Here is an 11394-nt window from a genome sequence, read left to right as displayed (position 1 = left end):
CGGCGGGGGCGCGGGCGGGTTGGAGCGTCCGCGGCTGCTCGGGCGGGGACTGGGGTCAGCGAGGTGGCGCCCCCCTGGGCCACACAGCCTCTCACGTCCCCCCCTGTGTCCCCGCGTCGGATGCAGCCTTCGGGGCGGAGCGAGGGAACCGCGAGCCCTTCCTGCAGGCGCTGGGCCTGCTGTGGTTCCGCTACCACAATCTGCTGGCACAGAAGCTGGCTGGGGAGCACCCGCACTGGGGCGACGAGGAGCTGTTCCAGCACGCGCGCAAGAGGGTCATCGCCACTTACCAGGTCAGTGGACTGCCCTCCCTCCCCCGACCCCGTCTCCTGGTCCACAGGACACTCTGCTTCCCTGCAGAGCCCTCCATCCTCGGACATCCCCCACCCAGAAACACCCTTTTCCGGGAGTCCATCCCTCCCCAGAGAGCCAGTGTGCAGGAATAGACCCTGAAATGATAAGGAGACAAAGTGTCACTTATGCAGGAAATTGAGCTGCACCCACCCCCTGAAGTCCCCTGTTCCGTGAGGGGACGGCCTCAGCATCTCTGCTACTGGAGTCCCCTCTCCATGACTGCCCCTGCCTGCTCATCCTCTCCCACTTAAGGCTTCCTTGGGCTCAGATCCCCCTGGCCTGGCAGCTGGAGCACTCGCCTTCCCTCTCCTCTTTCTTGACCCTCAGAACATTGCTCTGTATGAGTGGCTGCCCAGCTTCCTGCAGCAAACACCCCCAGAATATAGAGGTGAGGGTACCGGGGGCACCTGGGCTGAGGGGAGGTGGTGGTTCGGATCCATAGTGGGAAAGGCAGGTCGGTGCTTGTTCTGGGAGGAGGGGGATGGGTGAGGAGCTTACTGTCCCGTTACTCCCGTGGAGCAGGGTACCGCCCTTTCCTGGACCCCAGCATCTCCCCAGAGTTCCTGGTGGCCTCTGAGCAGTTCTTCTCCACCATGGTGCCCCCTGGCGTCTACATGAGGTGAGGGAGCGTTGAAGTGTGTGTTGGGAAAGGCTAAGGGCAAAGGGACTGTGAGTGTGTGTGTGTGGGGGGGGGGGGGCTTGTCAATTGAGAAAATTGCCCTCAGGAATCTTTAGAACAGGAGTACCAATCTGAAGTGTGCTCGTTCCCCCAGGGAACAGTGAATATGGAGGGGAAGAATAAAAGCAATTGTTTAAAAAGAGGTATCGTTGTGGTTGTAAAGTACCTTTACGTTGGTTTTCCTGCAACTGGTGTGGATATTAATCCCCCAGTTTAAGACAGGCTAATGGAGGCTCAGAGGGTGAGTCACAAAGCCTGTGGGCCTGAAGTTCAGGTCTTAACACTGCCCTGAGGGCATTTTTACTGTAAACAGAGGACCTGGAGCTTATAAACCTTTTGGGGGCAATTATAATAAAAATGTATGAGAGCTGAAGAAAATATTGGCTCCAAAATAATAAAGATGAGCTTTAAACTAAAAATGTACATTTAAGTAAATATATACAAAGCAAAATATGTCAGTGTACCTTTTACAATTGCATTATACTTTAAAACAATCCATAGATTAGATTTTCTTACTCTGGAACAATTTCTGATGTGCCTGGTGATGGCCAAGGAATTGTAGCAATTGAGTTATCCATAGACAAGTAATTTCAAAAGAACCATTAAATATTCTTTTAAAATGTACGCCTGTATGTGGAGAGAGAACACACAAGAGAGCCTGTGCGAGCTCTGTGGATGCATTTTTCGATGTTTGGTCTGATGTGGGATGAGGGACCACCCCAAAATCAGATCATTCAGAGTCTACCTTGACCACATACCACCCAGGGAAGCAAGGCCTGGAAAACCAGAGCTGATGCCTGACGTTAGGACCCCGGGGTCTCAGTCAGCACTCCCCTACTCCTTGTATTTCAGAAATTCCAGCTGCCACTTTCAGAAGATCATCAATCAGAACTCAACTGTCTCCAGAGCTCTCCGAGTCTGTAACAGCTACTGGAGCCGAAAGGTCAGGGCTGGGGACAGACATGTGGGTGGGTGTATGTGTGTTGTCTGTGCTTACGTGCATGCGTGCATGCATACTGGGGTGTGTGGTGAAGGTGGGCAGTAGGCAGCCAGCTGGGATGGGCTGGGTGGAGGAGGCATCTCCCCTACCCGTGTCTGAGACGACCAGGTAGCTGTACATGGTCAAAAGTCAACCCTCTACTCTCACCTCAGGGCTGTGAGAGAGGCAGTGGGACCTGTGTCGGTGCGGCTCTGCATTCATTTCTTCCTCCTAGGTTTTTCTTCTCCCTTAACAGCCCTGTAGGCCTTGGAGTGCCCCACTATCACTGCCCCCAAGGAAACGTCCTAGTTAGACACACCCAGGGCAGCATGTGAATGTATTTTTGTGGGTTGGGGGCAAGGAAGAAGGAGGAATTCTGAGAGATTACCAGAGATAGTCTGTCTGTCCAAACCAGGTCAGCGTGGGTCCAGAGCATTGGTCACTGATTTAAAGCAAACTCAGTGTTCATAGGAGAGGAAGGGAGGAGGGAGGGGAAGACAGAGGAGGAGGGCATGGGGTCAGAGTCACGGACCTCAGCGGCAAGAGGCCTCAGTGTTCTCCTAGTCCCGTTCTATTATTTCATTAATTTTATTTGTTATTTTATTAGTCTCTAATGCCCTTTTTAGTCAGAAGAGGACACTGGGTTCAGAGAAGTCCCATGACTTTCCCATAATCACACAGCTGGTCGGTAAACAGAACAAGGACCGAGACCTAGACCTTCTAGCATCTTTGTCACCCATATTCTCAAGTCTCCTAAAATAGAAGAAATAAAGTTTTTGGTTCCTTGTGCTTAAGAAGACCCATATCCCAACAGCATGGGCTTTGAATGGGGACATCACGCACCCTGAGTGGGGAATTAACTGGTGGAAGAGGAGTGACCCACCAGTCTGGGAGTGAACAGCAGGACTGGGTGGGGGACTACAGGGTGGAGGGAGCCTGGCTGCCCAGCCTCTGGCCCCATTAACCTCACCCCTCTCCTCTCCTCACCCCTATAGCACCCAAACCTGCAAAGAGCAGAAGATGTAGATGCACTGCTGCTGGGCATGGCCTCCCAGATTGCTGAGCGAGAGGACCATGTGGTGGTTGAAGATGTGCGGGGTGAGGCCAAGACTGCCCCTGTAGGCTGTATAGCCCTGGCCCCTGGGAGAAGGTTCAGGTGGAGCTCCAGAGCCAGGCAGGGAGGGCTACCAGGGCTGGGAGCTGGCACTGTCTCACTGCTGAGAGAGCTTCTGACCTGACGGCCACAGCTCCCTCTGTATGTCTCAAGTCCCCCTGGGCTGGTTGGAGTGTGGGGCATGGGCTGGAGGAGTTCTGGTATGGTTGAGCTTCCTCAGACTTTCTGCTATCGCATTCACAGATTTCTGGCCCGGGCCACTGAAGTTTTCCCGCACAGACCACTTGGCCAGCTGCCTGCAGCGGGGCCGGGATCTGGGTCTTCCCTCTTACACCAAGGCCAGGGCGGCACTGGGCCTGCCTCCCATTACCAGATGGCAGGACGTCAACCCTGCACTCTCCCAGAGTGATGGCGCTGTGAGGAGGGCCGGGACCCAGAGGGCAGGGTGGGAGCATCAGGGCACACTGGCGTGAGACACAGAAGAAGGTCAGCGAGACCCAGGCACCTGGCGAAAGGGGCAGGGCTCACCCAGGTTGCTTTTCCCAGAATCACACACCAGGATGGAGGTTACCAGACCAGTAGAGTTTGGCTTTAGACTCTGTGACTGTGCAGATCCAGCAAATGTTTATTGAGCATCTGTTGCACAGCAAGCACTTGTCTTATTTGCTCTCCCCAACAATTCCCTGAGTTAGTATAGAAGGCCTTTGACTCAGGAACAAATCATATTTGTGTGCACTGCTGTTCAAGCTGCCTCTGGGGAGTCAGCCCTGCACCCTGCATGAGTGGCATCGCCTGCCAGCCAACAGACCAGTTTTAGCTGCCTTACCATCCTGGCACAGCAGTGTTTCTACAACTGTATGGCAGTTTGGGTGCCTTTGCCCCTACTATTTTATAAAATCATTGGAAAGTGGAGAATTGAAAGGCTGATAAGGAAGGGATAGGTGCGTGGGGATTGTAAACTTTATAAAATCAATATAAAGATTGGAATGATCAGGTATACCCATAGTGGCAAATCTTTAGTTTCAATTGTGCCTTGTTGGGATTAAACTGGTCAAGTGCTTATTTACGTTGTGAAGAAAAGAACTAAAGTAAAGATCGAATAGAATATGCTGCTCATATATTATTGAAGCCTGTTTTTAAAAGGCAATATATGTGTGGAGATTTGATTTTTTAAACATTCCTTTTATATCTAAAGAATAGAAACCTCTTCTAACACATCATTCTACCATTCAACATCACTGGTTTTGGTCCTTCAACTTTTACACCTGTTCAAAAATAAGTTACATAGGAGACTAGCTGCCTATTTTATTCCAACTTCATAAAATAGGCAGCTGAATCTGTGGGAGCATTCCCATAATGAGTTAACTTACGTAAAGGACTCAGCAGTGCCTGGGGCACAATAAGTGAATTATTGTTCCTGTCATTTATTATTAGTGTTACCATCCCTGCAGCTGATCCCTGGGAGTCACCACTTTGACTGATGGTGGGTCCAGGTCCTTATACTCACTCCTATCCCTTCCTGGCCCCAGGTGCTGGAGGCCACGGCCGCCCTGTACAACCAGGACCTGTCCCTGCTGGAGCTGCTCCCTGGGGGGCTCCTGGAGAGCCATGGGAACCCCGGACCCCTCTTCAGCACCATTGTCCTTGACCAGTTTGTGCGGCTGCGGGACGGTGACCGTTACTGGTTTGAGAACACCAGGAATGGGTAAGGCCTGCCTGGGCCCTCCCCTCAGACTGCACCTCGGCCTGGGCTTGGGCCCTCTGCCTGTAAACAGCCCTCCTGGGCCCTGATTTCCAGCTGGCCCTCCTCTCGCCCCAGCCCCTCTGGGTCTCTTTCCTTATCTGGGTCCCTGGGGCTGGGGCGTGCATCTCTCTTCCACTCTGAGAACTCCCCACCTTTGCCCACCCCCAGGCTGTTCTCTGAGGAAGAGATCGCAGAGATCAGAAACACTTCCTTATGGGACGTGCTGGTGGCTGTCACCAAGGTGGACCCCAGTGCCCTGCAGCCCAATGTCTTTTTCTGGAACGTGGGTGAGTGGCCAGGGGGTACTTGCAGGGGTTTGGGGTCTCTCATCTCCTTCCTCCTCAGCTTAGGGTGTGGTTCAGTGAAGCTGGACAGTGGACTCCAAGGAGGGGAGTGAACTGTGGTTCTGTCCTTGGGAACTTTGGATCTGGGCATCGAGGTTGCTGTGCAGAGCTGTGTGGGTTTCCCTCTGCACAGCTGCAGGCGGGGCCCAAGTGGGGGTCAGAGAGACCTGGTATGGGGACTCACATTCAGCTGGGATGGGGCTGGGCATGGGTGGAATGTTAGGAGGGCTGAGTGTAGTCAGGAAATCCCAACACCACAGCAGTGACGAGGGAAGGGCTGTGTGTGTGTGTATGTGTGCAGCTGAGGTTCACTTTAGACCCCACTTGTTGCCCAAGTAGGCAATGCCACCTTTTTGGTGCAATGGCAGGGACAATGGCAGGGGTAAGCAGCCCCCTCTCCTCTGACCCAGAGTCACCCCCAACCCCCTGCTTTCGATACCTTAACCTTCTCAGTGATCCCGTGCCTGAGCCTGTGGCCCAGCACCCCAACCCCTCAGGACTCCACCTTTCTGTGTTTCCCCAGGAGACCCCTGCCCACAGCCAGGACAACTCAGCACCGAGGGCCTGCCAACCTGTGTCCCCCCCGTCATGAGGGACTATTTCAAGGGCAGTGGATTTGGCTTCGGGGTCACCATCGGGGCCCTCTGCTGCTTCCCCCTGGGTAAAAGTGATGGGCAGGGTGGGGTTGGGTGAGAGATGCAAGCTGAGGGGTGGGGTTCGTTCCATCTATGGCAGCAACCATGCAGAGTACTATTCCTCCAGACAGTGGGTGAAAACATCAGAGCAGGAGGGGGCATGGGAAGTGTCTGACCTGCACATAAGTTGGCACCAGGAAGAATTTGCCCCCTTGTTCTCCTGGGATCCCCTCAGGGCCCAGAATTCCCTACAGGGAATCCACAATCCACAGCTGTCTGAAAGAGCCTGGGCCTGGCAAACTGTCGTAGGCAAATCCCTGTTGGAGAACCAAGGCCGGGATGTAGTTGCTGGGCCAAAGCCTTCATTCAGATTTAATCTCTGGCATGGCTATGTCTGGGCTGACCAGCAGCCAGGCGGGGTGGGTCCAGCCTCTGGCTGGGAAGGGACCTGAGTGCTCACAGCAGGGGAGGAAGCGGCACAGACATCTGGGGTGCTACTCAAAGTTCCCCGTAGGATGCAAAGCAGCTCATCTCTCCCCAAAAGGAGCTTCTCAATTTGAGGATGAATAGAACTAGGACTCGGGGAAAGCAGCGTCTTGCCAAGGAAAGGAATCTGGCAGAGGAGCCACTGACCTCCCCAGACCCCTGCCTTCCTCTGAGCATCCTACTGCCTCTGCCCTCCCAGTGAGCCTGCTTGTTGCCTGGATTGTTGCCCGGCTCCGGAGGAGAAATTTCAAGAGGCTCCAGAGCCAGGACCGCCAGAGCATCAAGTCCGAGAAGTTTGCAGAGGGCATGGAAGGTAAGCTGGGGCGGGGTGGGGCCAGGGTGGTTGCAGAGAGGACACAGCGCAGGGGGCAGCCCCTGACTCCACCTCAGCAGCCTCAGGAAAAGGCCTCCTTTTCCTAGGCCTCCTGGCAGCCAGGGCAGGAGGGAGAGCCACGGGGCATTGGGTAGAAGTTGGACCTAGAATCCTCCCATCTCCATAGCTCCTCCCAATGGCCCCAAATATAGAGAATGTGACAGACTCATGCAGAGGAGTCACAGGCCCGAGATTGCATTTCACAGAGTTACTGTGACTCACAAATCCCCCAAAACTGCTGCTCTGTGCATTTCACACTGGAATGTCAGGCAACAGAGAAATAATTAATGAAGGTCTGGAGTCAGACTGACTGAGGACTGGAACCTTGGTTCCGCCAGTTGGGCCTTAGGCAGATTTTTTGATTTCCCTAAGCTTATTTTTTCTTATCTGTAAAATAGGAATAACGATAGCACTTACATCATAGATTTATGAAGATTAAATGAACTCATTCATGCAAAGTACTTGGTACAGTGTTGAGCATATTATAACCACTCGGGAAATGGTAGTTATTCTTCTCATGGGCTAGAAGCACAGCAGGACTGTCGGGGACGGGATGGCCCTCAATAGCCAAGAGGAGGCAAGGAGGTGAGGAGGGCTTGCTGTAACTCCAGTTCTCAGCTGGTCTTCTTCCTTCGGATGTGCTTTGGGCAGGTCAGGCCCAGAGGCCCCGGCTGACCCAGCTCTGTCTCTCCCCAGCGTTGGAGTGGCAGGGCCGCAAGGAGCCCTGCCGCCCTGTGCTGGTGCACCTGCTGCCTGGGCAGATCCGAGTCATGGACGGCAGGCTCTCTCTCCTTCGTATCATCCAGCTGAGGCCTCTGCAGCAGATCAGCCTCATTCTGTCCAACAACCGCGGATGCCGCACCCTGCTGCTCAAGATCCCCAAGGAGTATGACCTGGTATGGCCCAGCCCGCCCCCTGGCTCCTTGTCCACAGCCACAGCCAGCCAGGTGTGGGGAAGGAGCACTGGGCCAGACAGGGTTTCTGGCTTCTGGTTAATGGCTGTAGTACTGCATAGAGAGAGAAACTGGAGCGCATTTGCCCTGCATCATGATTTCTGCAGCCCCCTATTCCTCTTGCAGATACAGTCGGGCCCCTCCCTTTTTAAGGACACTGTGGCAGGTCCTGGTTGGGATTCCTTGGAAGAAGCTGGGAGCTCCTCTGTGTCCCCTGATTTCAGGCTGTAGTGATTCATTAAAGATTTTTGGAGGGGAGCTCAATCAAAGGCTAATTTTCAGCTCTGACTGGCTCACAGTCCCTTCAATCCCCTTGCCTTCCCCTTCTCCAATATGGAATAGAGAAGGAAGAATGGCTTTATATATGTGTGTGACTTTGAATGCTACCTCTGCACTTATAAGAAAACCACTTACCCCACTGAGCCAGGGAAATAACAGTATCTTTTTTGCAAAGGGCCTCTTTTCAGTGACCCCCCCCCCAACAAAATTCATGTAAAGCTCCTGGACCTGAGAAGCCTTGACAAAAGGTTGCTGTCCCTTCTGCTGCCTCCGTAGGTGCTGCTGTTTAACCTGGAGGAAGAGCGGCAGGCGCTCGTGGAAAACCTCCGGGCGGCTCTGAAGGAGAGTGGGCTGAGCTTCCAGGAGTGGGAGCTGCGGGAGCAGGAGCTGATGAGGGCAGCCGTGACCCGCCAGCAGCGCAGCCACCTCCTGGAAACCTTCTTCAGGCACCTTTTCTCGCAGGTGTGTACGTGGGATCAGATTCGTCCTTGTGTGTCTGCCTGTGGTGGTGCCCTTACCTGGGCAAGGCCATGTGGTGACTCCCAGGGAAGTCAGAAACCCTGAGATCACAACTAAGAATCAATTCTCCTGTGATTTTGGCCAAGTCACCTGACCTCACTGTAAGGAGATGCTTCTGCCCCCATCCCAGTCCCACCCACATCACCAGAGAGGCGTTCCCTAGGATAGGGCTTATGGGCCTGTGTGAATCTCTCTCCTCAGGCTGGCCCAGCTCTCTGCCCTCCCTCAGAAGCTGCAGAAACCTAGGGTGAGATAAGCAATGTTGGGCAGTGGGAACTCTTTATCACCCCTCCCTAGGGGAGTGCAGCTGCCAGAGACCTCCAGGGGGTGTCAGTGCCCATCTTGCAGACTTCTGAGAGCTATTGGAAGAGGGAAATGAGATCGAAAGAGAACTGCAAGGATTCGAGTCTGGGAGCAGGACTCTGGAGAGGAGATGCTTGGGAGATAGACATACATTGACTGAAGTTATATGCTAAAATACGAGTTTGTTTAAGTCTGTTCTCAGAAGAAAGGAGCAGAGGTGGTGTGGAGAAGCATAGTGTTGAGGAGAAGGAGCAGGGGTGTTGGCTAGCTGGGGAGAGGATGCATGAGGGAAGTTAGCATCTAATGGTCATTCACTGTGTACACAGGACTACTTCATTTACTCCTCAAACGAGTTGAACTTGAGTGTGTACTAGGGTGGAGGGTTCTCCAACTAGGGCGACTCACTGCCAGGGCCTGGGCAGGACCTGGGCTCCTCCACTCGGTCCGGGATCTGCCAGGGCTGTGAAAGAGGACGCTCTCCGCGAGGACGTGAGGGTGTGCTACCATTTCCTGAGGGTAGCTGCCAACCCTTTCTATCTGCACAGTGCTTTCAGCTTTTAAATATTTTTCATACAGCCCCTCTTGCTGCTTCTCACCATAACCCTGTGAGATAGATAGGGCTGGTGAGGAAATGAATGCCAGACTACTGAAGAGATTTGCCCGAGGCCACACAGTGAAACAGTGGCACAATTGGGACGTGAACTTGGGTCTCTTGCTTCCAGGCACTTTCCACTAAAGCACCTTGTTTTAAGCAACAAGGTTTACTTCATGAAACCACAGCCAGACTTGAACTAGGAGCTTCCAGGTGACAGGCGGGAAGAGACAGGGGCTGTGGTTTGCAGCCTGCTGGCTTGCCTCGCTGCCTCCTTATGCTGGGACAGCCCCTTGTTTGGGTGGGCTGAAGATGGCCCAAGATGGCTCGGGAATTCCCCTTCCCGAGCCCAACTTTTTCTCAACCCAGCTGAGGCTTTTTCTCAGTCAAAACTCTGGATGAAAGAGCAACTCACTGAAGAAGGGTCAGCTGACTTGGAGGCTATAGCGGTGACTCGGGAACTCCAAAGGAGGACTGTGACCAGGCCTGGAAAGGACCAGCAAAGGGAGAGCTATAAGCAAGGCCATGCCTCTCTCAGGCTGCCTCCTTTCCCTCTGAGCCTCTGCTTTGCTCTGTGCCTGCGTCTATGAGCACTTGGAAGAGCAGGGTGGTCCATGGCTTCTGAGTTTTCTTGTGCTCATGTCAAGACAGACCTAGGACATCTCAGTCCCAAGTCCAGGTCCCCTGCTTGGCTCAACTGTGCACCCCTGGTGCAGTCAGCTATTGCACAGAGCCAGGGTCTGTGGAATAAATGGCCACAGGAACCCCCGCACAGGGCTTATGGGGTAGTGCTTAGGGGAGGGAGTGCTGGGCAGACACCTTAAAAGGTGGCTCCTACAAGCCTTAGATGGCTTTTAAGTCGAGGAGTCCTTGTCTCCGTCTTTCCCTCCCTCTGCTGCTGCCCAAGTGCAGGTGCTGGACATCAACCAGGCAGATGCCGGGACCCTGCCTCTGGACTCGTCACAGAAGGTGCGAGAAGCTCTGTCATGTGAGCTGAGCAGGGCTGAGTTTGCCGAGTCTCTGGGCCTCAAGCCCCAGGACATGTTTGTGGAGTCCATGTTCTCTTTGGCGGACAAAGATGGCAACGGCTACCTGTCCTTTCGGGAGTTCCTGGACATCCTGGTGGTCTTCATGAAAGGTGGTTCAGGAGGGAGCAGTTGCCCAGATAGGAGAAGATGGAAGGGGCTGGAGACTGAGGCTGGAGTGTAGCTGACCCGTTGGAGATGGGGAAGCCCTGGGGCCCGGTCTCTAGCCATGGCAGACATCTGGGAGTTCCCAGATGGGGTCAGGAGGCAGAACAGCCCCTCACTGTGTTCAGCAATGGGTCACCCTGGTGTATGGCCCCTTCTGGCCAGCCTTGGGTTTAGGCAGCTGGTCTGGGCCTCTCACAGGGTCCTCCTTCTCCCAGGCTCTTCTGAGGAGAAGTCTCGCCTCATGTTCCGCATGTACGACTTCGATGGGAACGGTCTCATTTCCAAGGACGAGTTCATCAGGATGCTGAGGTTGGTCCAGTGGGACAGCCAGGGGAGTGGGCCAGAGCAGGGACTGACGGTGGAAAGAGGTGGGACAGAAAGGAGGAAGCAGGAGGGTAAAGAGCAGGGGCCTCCTCCTCCTCACCCATATAGCCACAGGCTATTGTGGTTAAGAAGGAGCTTAGGACCTGGTCAGTTGGGGCCCTTCCATGTGGGCTCTGAAGCCCCGGTGAGATGGCCATCAGGCCCTGTGTCTAGGCCTGAGGCCCCTTGTCAGGGCCTGACGGCTCCCGTCCCCCAACCCCCAGGTCCTTCATCGAGATCTCCAACAACTGCCTGTCCAAGGCCCAGCTGGCTCAGGTGGTGGAGTCCATGTTCCAGGAGTCGGGCTTCCAGGACAAGGAGGAGCTGACGTGGGAGGACTTCCACTTCATGTTGCGGGACCACGACAGCGAGCTCCGCTTCACGCAGCTCTGCGTCAGAGGTGAGGGGGCCTGGAGGCAGGGCTGGCACCCATCAGGCACGGCAGGCCCTGGACACGGCGCCCACATACTGTGGAAGTCCACGG

General features: G+C 54.3%; 1 protein-coding gene across 1 annotated transcript in view; it reads left to right on the top strand.

Moving 5' to 3' along the window:
* Positions 1–11394, top strand: part of DUOX1 (dual oxidase 1) — a 32283-nt gene that overhangs the window by 6859 nt on the left and 14030 nt on the right. Inside the window, exons 7-21 of the mRNA XM_053670090.1 lie at positions 127–293; positions 682–742; positions 877–973; positions 1886–1976; positions 3008–3110; positions 3370–3542; positions 4656–4831; positions 5039–5157; positions 5738–5875; positions 6535–6648; positions 7405–7604; positions 8217–8402; positions 10267–10492; positions 10763–10856; positions 11135–11310. Coding sequence (XP_053526065.1) covers positions 127–293; positions 682–742; positions 877–973; positions 1886–1976; positions 3008–3110; positions 3370–3542; positions 4656–4831; positions 5039–5157; positions 5738–5875; positions 6535–6648; positions 7405–7604; positions 8217–8402; positions 10267–10492; positions 10763–10856; positions 11135–11310 — 2121 coding nt within the window. The remainder of the gene's footprint in view (positions 1–126; positions 294–681; positions 743–876; positions 974–1885; positions 1977–3007; positions 3111–3369; positions 3543–4655; positions 4832–5038; positions 5158–5737; positions 5876–6534; positions 6649–7404; positions 7605–8216; positions 8403–10266; positions 10493–10762; positions 10857–11134; positions 11311–11394) is intronic.

The sequence above is a fragment of the Artibeus jamaicensis genome, unplaced genomic scaffold (genome assembly GCF_021234435.1).
Source record: "Artibeus jamaicensis isolate MK-2021 breed Jamaican fruit bat unplaced genomic scaffold, CSHL_Jam_final contig_548, whole genome shotgun sequence".
NCBI lineage: Eukaryota > Metazoa > Chordata > Mammalia > Chiroptera > Phyllostomidae > Artibeus > Artibeus jamaicensis.
Note: the sequence above shows the minus strand (reverse complement) of the source record. Positions and strands in the feature narration are given on the sequence as shown.